This window comes from Pezoporus flaviventris, unplaced genomic scaffold (genome assembly GCF_033815535.1).
Source record: "Pezoporus flaviventris isolate CSIRO_AGI_PZ_B2104156 unplaced genomic scaffold, CSIRO_AGI_Pfla_v1 ptg000040l, whole genome shotgun sequence".
NCBI classification, from domain to species: domain Eukaryota; kingdom Metazoa; phylum Chordata; class Aves; order Psittaciformes; family Psittacidae; genus Pezoporus; species Pezoporus flaviventris.
In genome coordinates, this window is record NW_026892588.1 from 4,318,406 (window position 1) to 4,336,121 (window position 17,716).

A 17,716-nucleotide genomic window follows, 5' to 3' on the forward strand; every position below is an offset into this window, starting at 1 on the left:
CTGGTGTCCGTACAGTGTCAGCCCTTACATGAGAGATTATATGATCATTTAAACACTCGCCTTTCCCTCTGATTTCCTTGGCTTTGCTGAAGGCTTTCACGCAGTTTGGGAAAGCAGTAGGTGAGAAGTAAGGGGCGCGGGATGTGCGGTACCCAGGGTGTTCCCTGCTTGGGAACCGCCGTGCTTTGTTTAAACCAAAAGCACCCGCACGAGTTTTGAACTTAGGTGTATGAAGACGAATATGTATTTTCATTCTAAGCAGGTCAGAATTGTTTACAGTCATTTAGACTACAGTCATATAGACTATAGTCACAGTTAATAGTCATTTTCAGTGATGCTTGCTTTACCCGCAGCCAAAGCGCGGCTCGCAAGGTAGTTTATTACCCCACGGCAGTGGCAAACGGGGAAGGCTGTTTGCCAAAATCCAAACTAAGTCAACGAAGACCTACGCACGCAATGGCACCGAGTTGTTCTAATCTGGTTACTACTACTGATTCCAGCATTTTGAAGCTGACCCTAACATTTTGAAACTGATTTTCAGAGTAATCAGCCAAAGGCAAAGGGGCTGCTGTGCACAGATGCCGTAAGTAAAACTGCTGTGCCCAGCACCAGGAACTTTCAGTCGTGCTCTTCAACTTCCTTTTGTGTCATTGCTAAAGCATCACGCAGGTTGGACAATTTTTCTCTCAGCGATGTTTGCTTGCTTAGTTAGGTTTTGGGAAGTCGGGTTAACGCCGTGTTCCACGCTGGCTCACAGGCACGAAGTGACTGTTTTTTCTGTGAATGCTTCGGGGGTGGTGGTGGAGAGCAGCATCTGCTCGCAAAGCCATCACGCTCCTGGGCGTGAGGGAGGCTGGAGTTTGCTCCTGCCTTGTCCGACTTCTTAGTTCTTAGTCGTTTCCGAACGGAAATGATGCTAAACCTCGATTGGCTCGGCAGAACAGCACTTCGGGTGGCCCTACAGCCATCGAAACGAAGTTGCTGGTAGCCTAAGATGTCACAACGAAGCAGGAAGCACCTCAGAAAGATACCGAACATTCTATGTGAGCTGGATTTCCTGCCTGCATTAGGAATCCAAGGCTAGACCTAGAAAAATCTGTTTCGGGGTCGGCCTCCGCAGAAGGGAGCAGGCTGCCGGGCTGCGCGGTGCAGAGGTCCCCTCTGGTGAGAGGTGTCGGGGCGGTGCTTTCCACGGACCTCCACCACCGTGCTCGCTGCCGGTGCCTGCCCCACGGAGCCTCCCCTAGTCAGCAGCCTGAGCACCGGCACGGAGGCGAGGAAGGCGAAAGGGAAGCTTGTCTTTCGCCTTCGTGTTTGAGCCGCCCTCAAGCTACAGTAGCCACCGTGCACCGGAGGGGGGGGGGGGGGGGGGGGGGGGATCTCGCCTACCCCTTCCATATTTAACCATTACCTAAATCCGAAGGGAAATGAGCAAACCTCTAGGCTTGGGTCTTAAGGTATTTTCAGCGCCGTTGGGCGTATTTATCCCGAAAGAGTTTTCCACAACAAGTTATTTCTAGTCTAGGGGAGGTCTCCGTCGCCCAGGGCCTTGCCTAAGCCCCGATTCTAAATGCCACGCACGGCTCGATGGCGGCTCGACCCCGTCCCCGGGCAGGGGGCAGAGATGCCACCCGGAGCCTACTCGTCAGCGCGGGCGCCCTCTCCTCCGTCCCCTGCCCTCTGCCTCTGCCCGCCTTGAGTCAGTCTGTGTTTTGAATCTGTGACTTGTTCTCGTTGCGGAAGTTGAAGGGGATCCAAGAATAGTTCAGATAGATGTGTATAATTTCTAGTGCAGAACACCGAGAGAAATGAAAAGCCCCGTTCCAAAATGACACTTCGATGTCACTTCAGCGAGCCCTGTGAGGTGGAATACGGTAAGACACTTTCATTTAAGAAAAAATGAGAGAGAAAGAGGAGTGGGGACAGTGCTGATTTGTGAGGCTTCGGCTTTTTTTTTTAAGCCCCCCCTTTTTTTTTTTTCTTGCAGAAGCTCCTAACGCTCAGGAAGTGGAATTTGTGGTTTAGGGGGCCGAGCTCTGAAGGAGTTGAGAGGCACTAAAAAAAAAAAAAAAAAAGAAAAAGAAAAAAAAAAGCCAACTCAAGCACCATTGCTCTTTAAAGGGAGGCTAAATTTAAAGTCACCCAAACTGGCAGCCTGCGGCGCAAACCCCGTCTGCAGCCCAGCTTCCTTCACCCCTCCACATGGGTAAGTGCTCTTGCTTTTCTCGGTTCGCGTAGGCAGCGGCCGGCCCGGGGTGGTACCTACCCGGCCCTCTCCTCACCTCCCCCTTCCCTGCAGCCCCCCGCTCCGCTCCAGTCCGGCCTCCGACGCGGCGGCTCGGGGAGGCTTCCCACAGCCCTCAGGCCATCGCGGGGAGCGGTGGGAGCGGGGCAGGTGGGCTGCGGGACTAGTCTTCCCACGGCCCCGGTCCCAGCCTGGTCCGGCCTTGGGCGGCCCCGCGTCGGGACCAAAACACGCGGCGGCCACAGCGGCGGCCGGAGCCCCCCACAACGGCTGCGGCTGCCATTGCTGTCGGGAGGGCGACGCGTTATCGGGCCGCTTTGATTTCTCACCCCGCTCGCTGCCAGCCCCCGCTCAAGGATGAACCGAAGCCCAGGTGAGCCCGGGCTGCAGCGCTCCCACCCGCCCGCCTGGCGCCTGGCCGCGAGCGGCGCCTCCCCGGAGGAGCAGGGGACGCGGACTGGCCGGTGCTTCGCAGAGCAGCCGGGTTCGCCTCCCCGACGGGCTGCGCTCCGGACGGGACACACGGGGTCGGGACCCTGCCCTCCTTTCTCCCCTTTCGGGAGGAGAGAAAGCCCAAACCAACCTCCTGAAGTCTCCCCAAAGAACCAAACGAAAGCAGTTTGAACTCCCTTTTTGCAAAGTGTCAAGTGTAACGACAGAGGCGCTGAACGGGCTCCAGTATACCTCTCCTGTGTTTCCCCCGAGGAGCAGGGTCGGGGCAGCTCTGGTTAACCCGATCCCTGTCCCCCTTGTCCGTCCCCCCGCCCCCGGCTCCCGTAGCCCCCCCCCGGAGGTTTCCCACCTCGTCCCTCTCCTCTCCCCGGCTTCCAGTGTCCGCAGCTGCAAGGTGCGGCGGCACTAACATCTGCGGGCGGCAGGGACAGATTCCGGTTTGTTCGTTTTCGCGTTATCGTGGTTCGCGTTGGATGGGTGAATGAGTCTCTTCGATAGCAACAGCCTCTCAGGCGCCGGGTTTAGGCTGTTGGGTTTGTAACGGCTCCCCGCCAGTCCCGCCAGCAGCCCTGCGCCGTACAGCCCGTCCTGGAGGGCGGGGACTGACCAGCCGTTCTGGGGGTACGTTTTGGTGGCGCCGTTTTGGCTGGGCTGCCGATGCGGATGAGAAGGACCGGGGTGCATATGAGCGGCCCCTCAGAATCTCTCCCAGCCTTTGCTCGTCCCACGAACGGTGCCCGGCCACTGCTGTGGCCTGTTTGCAAGCCTGAGGCCACTGACGGGAGGGGAAAAAGAACCCCAAACACATCCCCCCCCCTCCGCCACTGAAGTCCCCCAAAAGGACCAACCAAAACGCGGTTTAAACTCGCTTTTTGCAAAGTGTGAACTGTAACGACAGAGGAGGCTCGGCGACAGCGGTGATCCTGTGAACCTCTCCCGCCTTCCGACGGTGCTCGGCCTCTGCTGTGGCCTGTTACCCGTTATAGGCCCTCGGAGCATGGCCGGGGAGGCCCCGGGGACACCGAGGGGGAGTGTGTGTTAGTGCCGGCTCAGTAACTGCACTCCGGAAACGGGGGGAGAGGCTAGCGGGGCCGGGGCCACCTGTCGCACCGCCCCCGGCTAGCGGCCCCTCCCGGCCAGCGCCCCCGGCCCTCACCGGCGGATCGGTGCCTCCCCGCAGGTCGCCTTCCCACCGGCGCCCCGCGGGAGAGTTGGGGGTGACGCTCGCGGCCGCCGTGCCTGGCGCTTGGAGAAGGAGCGCGGCCGTGCCGGCCGTGGCAGCACCCCCACCATGCCGAGGTCCTTCCTAGTGAAGAGCAAGAAAGCGCACAGCTACCACCAGCCTCGCTCCGCCGACGAGGACTACAGCCTGCGGCTGGAGACGGTGCTAGCCCAGATCTGTGCAGGTAGGAGTTCGTCGGTCGCGGCCTCGGCCGGCCCGATGCTCATCACCCCGCTGCCAGCTGCACCGGCCGGTGGCCGTGCAGCCCCGCGGCAATGTGGATCCCGCAAAACGCCGAAGGGGCTAATGCGGAGAAAGTCTCGTAGCAAATCTTGGTGGGAGCGGGGCCGCCGTGGGAGGTGGCTGTTAGACCCCGTGGACCCGCACTGAGGAGCCCTCTCGTCCCTTTTGCCCTGCAGACAGCAAGATCCCCGAGGACGCGGAGCTGTGCCGCACCATCCTGCCCGACCCGGAGCCTTCCCAGGGACGCTTCTCCCCGGAATCCCACCTTGCCGAGGCTGCCGATGGCACCTCCGAGTCAGCGCCCAGCTGCGAGGGCAGCGTCTGTGACAGAGTGTCCGAGTTTGAGGATTTCTGGAGACCTCCCTCGCCCTCCGTTTCGCCAGGTAGGACCGGGACGAACAGAGCTCGGCGAGGGTCCGACTGCGTGTCTGTGTCAGTGCTGTGGGGCAATGTCTCATGGCTGGGGCCCGCCGTCGAAAACAAGTGGAATGGACAGAATTGTCTTTTGACGTGCGGTGGGAAAAAGCAAATTTGTCCCTTCCATTCGTTTTCAGGTTATCTCTTTCAGGTTGCTTTTCCAGCCCGTCTCCCACTACAGAGGGAGCAGCAAGCCACAGGCTGTAGGAAAGTTGTGATGCCATCAGGCGTTGATTTTTTTTGTTTCTGATTAATTGGTAAAGGCAAGCAGCTTATGTTTTCAAGGTCCCGGCGTTTTCCTACAGGGTCCTGCTACGCGGAGTTTAGATGTATTTTAAAACGGGGAAAAAAAAATTGTACCAGCCTATCTATATACCTGCGCAAGCAGTGTTGACTTTGTGTTTTGTAGTACCTGCTAGACCTTTTTCCTAACTCCCTTTCGTGTTGTTTCTTGCCTATAAAAAGGATACTCCCAGTCCCTCCCTTCTCTCCCTCCTCCCCTCTCTTTTTTTTTTAAATTTTCCTCCCCCCCCCCTTTTTATTTTCTAAAAACGCATTGGTAAATACCAGAGGAAAATAACGATGGTCAGATTTAAACACCCCAAATCCAGGAAACTCACACTTATGGCTGCAGCGCCTGTCTCTAGCTCCCTTGTCCTCCTTTGATGTGGTTGGAACAGTGGGAGATGCTGTCCCAAGCCTGACGCGAATACTTATCTCGTTTAAAAATACAATGGTGTCATTTTATAACAAAAATACGTATATATATAAAACCTACCTTTTATTGCCTCGGTTAAAAAGTGACAGCTGGAAAAAAAGAATAATTTCTATCTTAGCAAAGGAAAAATTGTCTCAGCTTTACTGACAGCGGATGCCAGCAAACGAATACTTAGTCCTGTTGGGTCCCGCTTCCCTACTGATTTTCCCACTTAGCCTTTGTAATGTCCTTGCATATTAACGGCTGATTGTAATGATGTGGGTTTGCATTTTTAAAACCTCCCCCTCTTTTAAGAGTCCTAAAGCCCTTCGAGGGACTGTCCAAAATGCTGCCCAGTATCATTACAGCCAGACAGAGGACAGTTCCAGTCTGTGCAAATGACACAATGGACCAAACACAGCAGATACTCTCTTGTTTATATTTCTCCACAAAGTGTAGCAATGTGTGCAATTTTTGGTCAAATGAATTTTTCCTCCTCCTCCTTCCCCAAATAATTCCAAGCTCTATGTGGGAAAGAGACTGTTTTCACAAGGTGTCTAAAGGACAGATGCAAAATGGAGCAGGTGTTTTCCAGGGCTGCTCTGCCTTTTCCTCCTCCCCACTCATTTCTGCCCCAGTGATGGGATTCATCAGCTCCCAGCCAACCACCCAGCTATCCAGGGAAAGTATCTTTGCAAAATGAGGGTAACATCCCCAGATCAAGATTTTTTTGGGGTTTTAGGGGTCCCGAGACTGCCTGATCCCATTCACAGGAGGAATGGGAGGGTAAGAGAATCCAAGTACTGTAAAGGAAAAGCTCTATTAAATGAACCTCAGTGCATTGAGAGAGATGCTGTTACATTAATGATGAAGGCAGTGGCAGCAGGATTAGATAGTTGGGCTTCCTCCCACAGCTCCCCCTGAATCCTTCTGTCTTCCAGCTGCTTTGTCAGATTCAGTGCAAAGCTGGAATTTGTGCCTAGGTCCCTTCTGCAAGACATGCTTGTGGGGGACTGTATTTCTATGATTGTGTTTGTCTGGATGGGGCACAGTTTCTGTGCTCTGAAAAACAGGGCAGATGAGAAATGATGGTTCTAAATCATGTTTAGAGCAGGTGCAGTGAGTAGTACTATCACCCCTGTATCCTTAGAATGAACATAGGTGCAGGTTGCACATCAGTATGCAGTGAAAGCCAGATTTCAGCTTTGTCTTTGGGCGCCATGCTGCCTATCCAGATGAGCATGCACAGACATTATACCTGTTAACACTCTTAATATGTTGTTGGCTTCATCAGTGAAAATCACTGTTATTTAATCTCTCTTTCTATGTGTGTCTCTAATAACATGATTTTGCTTATTTTGTGTGCTATTTTGTAGTCTGTGGAGAATAAACTGATCTTTCTTTGCTGTTTCTATCAATCTGTTCTCAACCATTTCGGGTTGAGTTTGCCTTGACTTCAAAAAAGAGCACTGATATTTTTTTTTCTCCCAGAAAGGATTTATCTATATAAAGGCTGCACAGAATTGCTAGGAAGAGGAGGAACAATCTATCTCTGTCTCCTGCTCACCCCTTGGAGGCTTAGATGCTGTGGAGCAGAGGAGAGGCAGACACAGAAGTGCCCTGCAGTGTGGTGGAGCAGGATTTGCAGGCCGCCTTGACCCTGGGTAGAGAGCTTGGATGGCTTGAGCTTGCCCCTGCAAAGTATAGTGTGCAGTTGTGCTTGAGATGTCTCCAAAGCATGTGAGGTGATGGAAGGAACATTGCACGCAAACTGATCTGTGGTGCAGTGTTTACTGTGTCCTGGCTTGTCAATTTCAAGGGCTCAAAATTCAGGTCAGCCTTCCCTCTCCTCTCACTCAACGGAATGGCTTAGAAATCAAGATTGTAAGTTATACCTTAAGGATATTCAGTTCTACTGTTGAAACATTGAGAGTTTACATTTTCATGCATTTCTTTTCAGTCTGGGCTGTAAAGTCTGAGCTAGAAGTTGGCTTTAAAAGGAAACAAAAAGAACAAGCAAACAAAAGGAAAGCTGAGGCCTGATGAAATCATGCAGTTTCAAGAGCTGGGGCTTTAAGATAATTTTGAATCTTGTGATAAAATCATGAGAGATGGCAACACTGAAACCGGTTGCAAAGACACAAGATAGAAGATGTGATGCTGACCACAACTTTGCAGTCAGTGCAGAACAGGAAAAATCATGCTCAGCACCATGTCAGCTAATTTGATTTCATTGCTCTGTTCAGATGTCCCAGTTGGTATGTGAGCATGTATTTCCAACAAAAAGGCTGCTAATTTCAATGGAGGAATTAGAGGCTGTTGAAGTCTGAAATTAAGTAAAAGACAGGAAACAGTCAAGTTATTCACAGCTCAATTTTTCATCTCATTTCCCGCTCCCTTGTGTAACCACCCATAACCACCTGCCTATCCAAATGGGTAGCCTATCACATCGTGCCTTTCTTCCCTAGCCCACCTCTGGTTATCTTGGCGTGACGAGGGCTGAGAAAGTCATGGGAACTGTAAAGCTGGCAGGAATGATAAAAAGTGAGAGAGGAATTACGGGTGGACAGGTTTTTGGGTAAAGAAGGTTATTCTGGAAGCCCCAGTTGCATGGGATTCATTCATCTCTGTGAAGGCATTGGCACTTCAGCAGTTATCAGATTAATCTTTTCCTTGGTTCAGCAAAACTTTTACCCAGTGGAGACATCTGACTTTCCCAATGCTGTTCCCTGTTGTGATTAAGACTGAATGAAGAGCACCTAGGGCATTAATCTCTGGAAGACACAGTTGGGGTCTGGTGCCTCGTGTTCCCTGCCCAACTGTGCTTTCCTCTATGCAAAGCTCCCTTAGCATTTGTGCCTTTAGCTGCTGATCTCAAAGGCTATGTTCCTGACATTGTATCAGGCTCTTCTATGGTCCCTATGTGTGACTCCTCTTGTGGAGTCCACTGCCTTGGTCAGATGCTGTTGCCAAAGGTGAGCCTATTAGAGCCAGCTGAAGCCATCTGAGCTTGTCCTGGTGGGAGATGGCTTTGATTATGACTACAAGGAAAAACTTTCTGTGTCTTCAATTTTTAATGCAGCCTATACCAATGACTGTACAAAGCTCTGTATTTCTGGTGGACTAGTTTCTTTATTTGGAGAAACTTAGAGCAACCTGAAACAACCATGGTTTCGGTTCAGATGAGGACTGATATTACATTTTCTGAAAAAATTAAGGCATGACATTCAAGCATCTCAGTAGCAGTTCTTTATTTCAGTTGTGCTGTAGTATAGTTACAGACAGTTCTGGCACGAAGTTGAGAGACTAAGTTTTAGCATAAATTGTGCAGCAAGCATGTTTTAGTTTTTTTGAACAGGTAAATCTCAGCATGCTTGCTCCTTTGGGCACCTCCATAATGTCATATTTGCTATATGGATGTGTGGGATCTGCACCAGAGCTTAAACCTGTGGACAGATCTTTGATGACCATCTTGGGACACAGTAGATATACTTTTTTGAGGGGCTGCAGATCAAACCAAAGGAAGTTGCAGACTGAGTTGTTCAGTGTCTCAACAGTCAGATTAGTGTACACACACCCAGAGATGGACATAGATAAGACTGGTGGCTGCTTTAGATAACTTGGCTGGGACAGCAAGTGAATAGGTAGCACTGGATGCACAGACCCTGTTGTGCAATATAAAATGTCCTCCCATTAGAGATGAAAGGGCAGCCTCAATGTGCAGTACAGGGGTCTGGCCCTGGGCCCAAGTCTGAGTGCTGAGATGGTTCTGCCCCATGATATTGGCTGTATTGTGAAGTGCACTAATTCCCTTGCCTTTGTGTTTCCACAGCCTCTGAGCGATCTGTGTGTCCATCCCTAGATGAAGCACCCCCCTTCTCGGTGCCCTTCAAGCCGTACATGTGGAACAGCCTAGGTGGCTCTGAACTGAGGCATCTTGTGCAAAGCTACAGGCCCTGCCCAACACTGGAGCGAACCTCAGCCCTTGGGCTCTTCTGTGAGCGAGGCTCTGAGTCTGCCCTCTACAGTGCTGAGTGTAGCTCTTCTCTTGGACTTTATGGTGACTTCAGCTCCCCAGGCCCGGGGCTGTATGAGCGTCCGCCAGCAGCAGCACCCAGACTCTATGCTGAGACGCAGCCTGGGCTGCAGCAAGAGAAGGGCCCAGGTGGCATCAAAGTGGAGTCAGACCTCTTGTGCCGCCCATTGCTCATCAGTACTGGCTCTTACAAGTGTGTCAAGTGCAGCAAGGTAGGGATTCCTTTCTCCCACTCTGGTTATGACTCTTACCCAGCTCCTTCTCCCTGGCAAGCCTGACTCTGTGTGCTCTCTTCACTCAGGTCTTCTCCACACCACATGGCCTTGAGGTACACGTGCGCCGCTCACACAGTGGCACGAGGCCCTTTGCCTGTGACATGTGTGGCAAGACCTTTGGCCATGCAGTCAGCCTGGAGCAGCACAAGGCCGTGCATTCGCAGGTGAGAGTGGGGCAACTGTCAGGATGAAGGTTGAGGGCCAGGGCCAGCTGCTTGCTTTGGCTGGCTTTAGGGAGGCCAGGAGAGCAATCATAGAAATATAGAATGGTTAGGTTGGAAAAAGATCATGTCAGAACAGTAGGTGGACATCTAAACTGAGGAGAGGAAGAGAACACTTTAGGGCTGCAGTGAGCAGTTGTGGGTGAAGAAGATGGTGTTAGGCAGAGGAAAGGGTGGGCAGCTGGTGAGCAAAGGAACAAATCTACTAATTAAAGAACAGAGGCTTTGTTTCCATTCCCCAGACCTCACATGTGTCTATATTAAGGAATGGGCACTTTTGCCACTCCTGAAGTAACAGACAATAAATAATAAATTTTCATTCTAGAAAATTATAATGCAGATGTGAACTTTTTTTTTAACAGCAAAAGCAACTCATTGTGCTTTCTTTCAGCACAGCTCTCCTCATTCTTTCTCCTCCCCCCCACAAAGAAGTGAGTCTTCCCTTGTTTGTAGTCATTGTGTCTGTGCAGGGAACATCTCAACGGCCAGTCAGATACAGTGCACAGACTTCACCCGTCTCAATACACTCTGAGTCACACACCAAAAGAATATGGTAGTTAATTTTGGTAGGAGGACATGTAACATTTTCCACCTGATGATATTGTGCCATATTTCCCCTTCCCCACCCACCTGACCTGGCAAATCTTCCTTCTTCAGTTCAGCTTTTGGAGTATTGATTTATAACAGTGGTTTTTTGCTCTTTTATTTGCAATTTCTTGAGTGTGCAACAGCAGAGTGTGCAATAAAGGGAAACATCTCGTCACTCATTAAATAGTGGTAAAAAGAGCAGCACTGCATATTTTGTCCATGAAGGGGACAACATTTCAGGAAGAGTGTATTAAAAGCCAAATAAACTAAGATAACTATTCTATGATTCTTTGATTTTATGATTGTATGAAAGCATAGCAGGAAGAGGCAGGTGTGATGGCAGTTAAGGGATGGAAAGAAGATATGATTTATGGTAGAAGAAAGTGGTGGAGAAGAGTGTGTGAGGGAAGAGAGAGAGACAGCAAAGTTTTAATGAATTTATTCTGATATGTTAAAGTAGTAAGCCAAAAAGCTGTTTTCCCTAGGTGCTCCTGGGAATGTTCCCCATTTTAATGGAACTACAAATAAGCACTTAGTTGTTACCCTGCCAGCAGAATTCAGCCCGCCACAATTTCCCAGGAGAGCAAAGCAGACCTCAGCACCCACTTTCCTGTATACAGTGGCAAGGTGGCCTCTGAACAGTGCTGCAGCTGTTGGGCTTCCCAGTGGAGTGATCATGTCTTGGGCCCCTGTTGAAATGTGCAGGTGGACTTTGCCCGGTCACTCAGGGCTGCTCCCAGTGTGGCCATTCTGGACAGCAGGAAGACCTGTCCAGTTAAATTTTTGTAAGGAGTGGTTCACAGCACTGGGAGAGGGTGCGTTATCTTTTTATCATGTGGTGCTATCATGTTAGCATCTAGTTAGCATTGGTGTTAGCATCTCCACAGGCTAGTCCAGTTCTCTGAAGAAGTGAAAGTGCTTGCTAAGGCAGAAGGGGCAACACTGATGTGTTGGTGTGGTGTAACGTGTGTGTTTGGGCTCCTTTCTCTGCAGGAACGCAGCTTTGATTGTAAGATTTGTGGCAAGAGCTTTAAGAGATCTTCTACTCTGTCCACCCACCTGCTCATCCACTCGGACACACGGCCCTATCCATGCCAGTACTGTGGGAAACGGTTCCACCAGAAATCTGATATGAAGAAGCACACCTTCATTCACACAGGTAAGCCCTGCAGCTGCTGGTGTTCAGCCCTGACTTTTGTGTAAGATGATTTGGAGAGTGTTATATTCGCGTAGCCTTGATTTACAGCTAAGGTCCTGGAAAATGACAGGTGAATTTGATTGCAGCATTTCTTTTTGCAGGGTTTACCAGTTTACAATAGGAACAACATGAGTTCCCTCCTCTAGAACAAACACTAAACTGGAGGGCTTAGGGTCCAACTCAGACTAAATATTTGTTCAGAGGTGTCTGCACTTCCACATGCTGCAGTTTTGTACAGAATGGAAGAAGAGGTGCAGAGTTCTCAAGTTTCACTGCTAGTAATAAACATGGAAACTAATAAAGTGCAGGTGAATCATCAAAGGAAATTGTTTTAAAAATATCATTCAGTGAGAAGGCAAGTTTATCAGAAATCTTAAAATCTTGCCTTTCAGACCTGAATCACTCACTTAAAGTAGAGGGAAAGGAATGATGTGTGAGATACAGAAGCAGTTGTAGACACAAAAAAATAACACCTGTACTGGCCAAACCCAAGGTTCAGATGACCAAAATCCGGTTTCCTGGTAGTGACCTCTAGCAGATATCAAGGGTGAAGCTTAAACATGGCCAATACATAGAAAGATAGTGCAACATTACATGTAGCACTGCTTGGCTGTTACTTTTCTAGATGACAAGCAGTGAAAAATAAATGTTACATATAGAGGTTTTCCACAAGAAGCTTGCTGGATGAAAATTAACTATTCAGGAAGTAATACAAAAAGTTCCACAGTAACTTTTTCCAATGAGTCTTGATGAAGTAAATTTCAGCCAAACTCTGAATCAGTCAAAACCATTATTTGGTTGTGAGATCAGAAATTGTGCCTGGACTTCTACATTGCTAATACAAAACCACATCCTTAACTGAATCAGGGATCCCTTTCATACGCAGCGTACATCTGTGAACTGAGCCTCCAGCACATTTTGTATTATTTTATGTTTCTGAGAATCTCATCTTCAGACATGAAAAGAGTTTGTTGTGCCAGCTGAAGTCAGTGGGCTCTGCAGGTGCAAAGCTGCTCTGAAAATCAGGCTTGGTTTTGTGGTTGGATTCCTTTTTATCTGTTATTTGATAACAAACACTATGAAAATGCACTGAGATCCTGCTTCCATGGAGGCCAGTGGAGTTTTGTCACTCATCCCTCTGCAGGAGAATTTTAGGGCTGAATTTGTTCCCTTTTATGTTATTTGCCTGCAGAAAAATTTCAGGGATGACTCAGGGTGACTGCTAGCACTTCAGTATGGGGAACGGAGAGGAGAGCAGATCTCTGGGTGAAGCCTGGCCTTCAGGGTTCACTTAAGGGCACTCAGACCTTCCTTAGGGACAGACCACAACTCAATGGGTTTGGCTTAACAACCTCCACCTATCTATCCTACTTGCCACCACACTGATGCTATAACTGATGTCAGTCCAAATGACCTGAGAGTCTTTCCAGGAGTTCCTTATGTTTCTAGGACACAAAGGCAATTTAAATCACACAGAGCCATGCAGCCAAAGTGCATTCACAAGTTATTGTATCCTGAGAACACAATGTGCTTCAGGCTGCTCTCAGAGCTGTACTGTGGAGGTGCAGCCAAGTTCAGGCCTGCTCTGCTGCAGTACAGGCTCAGGTAATTATCTGGGGCTCCCAATTGCATGGTTTTTATTAGAATAACTTCCTCAGTAATCACACACGAGTCTCTTTGATGAGTTCTAAGGTCCACTGTGCATTTCCTGTTTGCTCTGGTCCTGTGTAGCAAGGATTGCCTCTTAACACCCTCTTTCTCTCTTCCTTGCCTTCTGCTTGCAGGTGAGAAGCCTCACAAGTGCCAGGTGTGTGGAAAAGCCTTTAGTCAGAGCTCCAACCTCATCACCCACAGTCGGAAGCACACAGGCTTCAAGCCCTTCGGCTGTGATCTATGTGGCAAAGGCTTCCAACGAAAGGTGGATTTACGGAGACACCGGGAGACACAGCATGGCCTGAAATGAGTCCCAGCTGCAATACGGAAAGCATCTACAACACTATGAGAATAAACTCCCTTGGCTTCCCCAATGGACCCATGCCTTGTCCTAAGCATAGAGCCTGGTATTACTTTTCTGACCAGGAGCTCAGAGGGGAAAGAAAAGGACAGAGCCATGCATTGACAGCTTAACCTGAATGACTGTGAAAGCAGCAATTAAAAGGCTGGGGTTTCTCTCTTTCTTTTCTCTTGGTTTCTGAAATAACACTGGAAAATAAGCCTTTTAAAAGCCTGATATTCCAAAGATGGATAAGCTACCAAATATCTGTAAGCTGGAAAATATTTCTCCCATGGCCAAGGTGAACCCGTTGAAGTTCAGTAGCTTGTATCACCTTGCAGGGAAACATGGGTATAACAGTGTTTACACAGTAATGACAGAGAGCTTTCTGCAGTGATGTAGGGAGCACTTGCCTTGGTTGAGTTTCAGTGGCTTCACTCTTGGTTTCCTGTCAGGAAAACCTGGAGGATCAGGACTGAACTGTGCAGCTTGACATCTTGCTGGTTTTTAAGCAAAGGTACCAGCTTGGGCCTGATCCTGCTCTCACCTGTTCTGGGGCAAACAAGGAGCTGCATTAACAGTTACAGAGACACCCTTTTTATTGTCCCAGAGCTGTCTCTGTCTGTGCAAGGCCTGGTTGTGTGCATGTGTGTTTGAGGCATAGGGGTTACTTCTTGCTACATCCTCTGGGGAGAAGAAAGCTTGTGAAAGACAAGTGGAAAAGCCAAAGCACAGAGTTAACGCCTTATAACTAGAAACCCATCCAACAAGTGATCCTGACTGAGGAGGGCAGGAGCACCAGAGAGGCATAGACTTTCTGTCCAGAACTGTTCCTGGCCTCCACACTATGGGCTTGTTATAATAACTGGAAAATAGCTACTCAGTAGCATCATTTGTATATTTGTTTTAGTTTTTTTATTTTTTAAAGGGAAACTTGGTTGAGGTGGGCAGGAATCATTATAAAAGTATAATTGACTGAATTTGCCTTAAGTGACCCTGCATGTACCTCAGTTAAAAAAAAAGCTGTTTTTACTTCATTGACAGGTTTGTAAATGTCCTTATTTAGATTTTATGGAGTGTCTTATGTTTATTGGTACATATTTATTGGAAAAATGTTTTAAGTTAATAAAGTATTGAGGATGTTCTAGACTGATTTTCATTTGATACGTTAATTAGCACGGTTGTGATTGTCAGCCATTACAATGACACTCCACAGTGATGGTCAGGGATACAGCATTCCAGGAGGGAATGCAGGTACAGTGTTTGCACGAGGGCTCTGTGATTAAAGAACACCACTGCTATATTTATTTGTTCAACTCCCCCTGATTTCAGCTGAACACAGTTCTGGAGACTGGGGTAAACTGTATATCCATATAAAGGTTTGAAGGGGAAACAGCAGTTTTAAATGCCTGCTTTGCAAATGCAAACTGCCAGAAGTCCCTGCTTAGCCCAGGAGGAACTTGAATGTCCTCCCGCAAGATTAAATGCCTGTGCCAGGGAGCCTGCAGGGACACCTGAGTAGCAGGTGTACCATTAAGCCTGTTAAGGGACTTAAGCCTGTTGGGACTCACAGAATTGTCTTTTTCCTGCCTGCCTTGTCAGCGGGGCTTGCCCCACCTGGCAGTTGCAGCCCACACAAAACAAGAACAGAAGGATGATAAAGGGGTCCCTTGTCCTTTTCCCAGCAGAGCGCAGCATGGCAACGTGGGCTTTTACATGTGCACAAAGCCTTGTGCTCACATGGATATATACTCCTGTTTCCAGCTTTGTATGTTCATTGTATATAAAACCAGCAAGCTGAGTCCCTCTCTGTGCTCATCCCTCAGCCCACCGGAGGGCCATGGCACTCCACTTGCCACAGCACTGCCTAGACCTCGCCATGCTCCTGCTTTCTGCCACCTCGGAGCTTCATCTGCAGCCCCTTCCCCACGTTCTCCCTTTGCAGGCTGCAGCTGAGGTCAGTCTCCTCAGGGCTAACCCAGCATGCATTGCTGAGACAGCTCTTCCACACAATGACTGCCAACACCAAGGCCTCACAGACAGGGCTTTTATTAAGCAGAAATGTGACACACAGTCACAGCTGGCAGGGTGAGAGGCTGCTGCAGAGCACCACTGGAGGTGCCAGGTGCCATGTTAAGCCCATTATGCTGGGTTATTTAATGCAGAAGAGCAGTGGAGAAGGCTAAGTGGTAATGGGGAAGGCCTGGTGGTGGTTTTGGCACTGCCCACACCAGTGGAGGCTCTAAGGAGCAGGTCAGCAGGAGGAACAGGTAGGCCTGGGACTAACCTTGAGGCAACTGGGATGCTGTAGTTGGGGATGGAGTGAGTGCTGAGGGGTACTGGGTTGAGGTGCAGCAGTCTGGGCCCTTGAGAGGACCCTTTCCGGTCAGATATGGCCTACTCTTGGCCTGCAGGCCCCAAGTGGGCTTAGTGACTGGCATTTACCTTTAAAACTACAAGAGCAGTGTGTGCCTGATTTTCAAACAGGACAACTGGAGTTGGGGTTGGGCAGCTGGAGGAGGCAACTGTGGCAGCACAGGAGGGCTCTGACATAGCCCCTGTGATAAGGCAGCTCTTCAAGGGAAGGAACTTCGCAAGTATTTTATTGATTTAAGGGTGTCTTCCCCTAGATTGCCTTGCATTACTGGTGTGTCTCAGGGTGCTGGTGGTGAGGGTTGTTCAGGCCCAAACCCCTTTGAAATGGTTGCATGGTAGGGCATTCCATGCCTCACCAGCCCTGCTTGCATCCAGTGCCGGCTCAGCTGCTGATTTGGGTTAAATGTGGCTATCTCTGGGGGAAAAAGTCTTGGCTTTAAGGTGGGGGATTTGAAATGAAGAGGAGGAAAAAGAGATCTATCTGTGGAGAATCAGAACAGGCTACTGAGAGGCTGTGGTGCAAGTCTGAAGATTGGAAATACTTCAGTGTTATTACTGTATGCCATTAAAAATGCATTATGCATATTACATGACTCATTATTCATGAAGCAGGTTCCATACCTTTTGTCTGCCAAAGTAACAGTAGAAAGGGTAAGGAGAGACGCTGGAGCACACCTTTGTTTCTTTTTGTAAATTTTTAATGACACCTCTAGCTAACCAGTTGGTGAAGCTCAGTTCCTGCATAAAAGTGGAAAGGCAGAGCTATCCACAGGATGACTAAGCCTTTCAAAAGCTAATTTGAGCTTGTGTTCATCCACACCAACGATGATTAAATTACCTATCAAGTGTGCAGAGCTATCGGGATTCAGGGCATTGAAAAACAAGGTGAATTTATCTGATTGATTTAAAAGACATTGGTGGAACAAGTGGGTTCTAAAAAGTCTGTTCCTTATAGAAGTACTTCTCCTGGTAAGCTAACAAACTTATTACTTTGTCTCCAAAAAGTTGTTTTGCCTGACCAGGAAGCAAATTTATTAGTTGGAATCAAAATGCTTTATCCAAATCAGTTAGCAGGCTGAATTAATTCATGAGGCAGAAACAAAGCAATTTATTAGGTTCCCTCCTTATGCCAAGCAGGGATGTTTAACATTAAAATATGCAAACATCATCTGTGCTTTCTATCAGTCAGTTTCCAAAAGCTGATAGTAACACTCAGATTGGATATTGCAAGTGAGGGAGAGAGCAGGTCCTCTGGATCTTGCTCCTTCCTCAAGCAAAACCTTTGTTGCAGTTGATGGGGGGGATGGAGAAAGAGCTTTCTAGAATAAGCCCTGGTGAAAGATTGCGAGACTCGTGCAACTGTACTTGCAAGCTGTTGACAAAGGAATGCTCCTCAAGTCTCTGCATTTCCCTTTGTAAAGAGAGAAAAAACAAACAGGTCAGTTGTGTCAAATTCATCTCCACCATAACCCCAGTTCACATCAGGAACGGATTTTGCCTATATTTGTTGTTTTGATCTTGCTCTAAACTGAATAGTGAAATGTGGTTTTGCATACAGCCCTTTGAGGGACTTCTGATTTAGAAAAGCACTGAAATATGCATGTAACTCAATGAAGTGCTTCTCTAGCAGGGGCCTTATGAGATGCCTGTTCAGAGTTCAAGTTCTGGAGATTTTCCCTGCTGAATCCTAGACCTCACTCCATTGCCAAGCCACATCTGTGTCTGTTTTCACCTGTAGAGGAGGTGGCTTCC

General features: G+C 48.8%; 1 protein-coding gene across 3 annotated transcripts; it reads left to right on the forward strand.

Moving 5' to 3' along the window:
* Positions 1-624: 624 nt before the first annotated feature.
* On the forward strand, positions 625-14,737 carry GFI1 (growth factor independent 1 transcriptional repressor). Of its 3 annotated transcripts, none has more exons than XM_061465469.1 (8): positions 625-1,874; positions 1,988-2,206; positions 3,879-4,104; positions 4,340-4,546; positions 9,110-9,525; positions 9,615-9,752; positions 11,391-11,556; positions 13,380-14,737. In XM_061465469.1, the coding sequence occupies exons 3-8, from the start codon at positions 3,990-3,992 to the stop codon at positions 13,556-13,558; spliced, it is 1,221 nt and encodes a 406-aa protein (XP_061321453.1). In that variant the 5' UTR covers positions 625-1,874; positions 1,988-2,206; positions 3,879-3,989; the 3' UTR covers positions 13,559-14,737. The 3 variants fall into 3 exon arrangements, with proteins under 3 accessions (XP_061321453.1, XP_061321455.1, XP_061321454.1); XM_061465471.1 differs by lacking the exon at positions 13,380-14,737 and adding an exon at positions 11,697-13,338; XM_061465470.1 differs by lacking the exons at positions 625-1,874; positions 1,988-2,206 and adding an exon at positions 2,439-2,618.
* The last annotated feature ends 2,979 nt before the right edge of the window (positions 14,738-17,716 follow it).

Excerpts from the sequence above, each read along its gene's own strand:
- GFI1 (XM_061465469.1), top strand. The coding sequence starts at position 3,990 with ATGCCGAGGTCCTTCCTAGTGAAGAGCAAGAAAGCGCACAGCTACCAC. Across the intron at positions 4,547-9,109 it reads CTCGCCCTCCGTTTCGCCAG|CCTCTGAGCGATCTGTGTGT; the intron begins GTAGGACCGGGA and ends GTGTTTCCACAG. Across the intron at positions 9,526-9,614 it reads AGTGTGTCAAGTGCAGCAAG|GTCTTCTCCACACCACATGG; the intron begins GTAGGGATTCCT and ends CTCTTCACTCAG.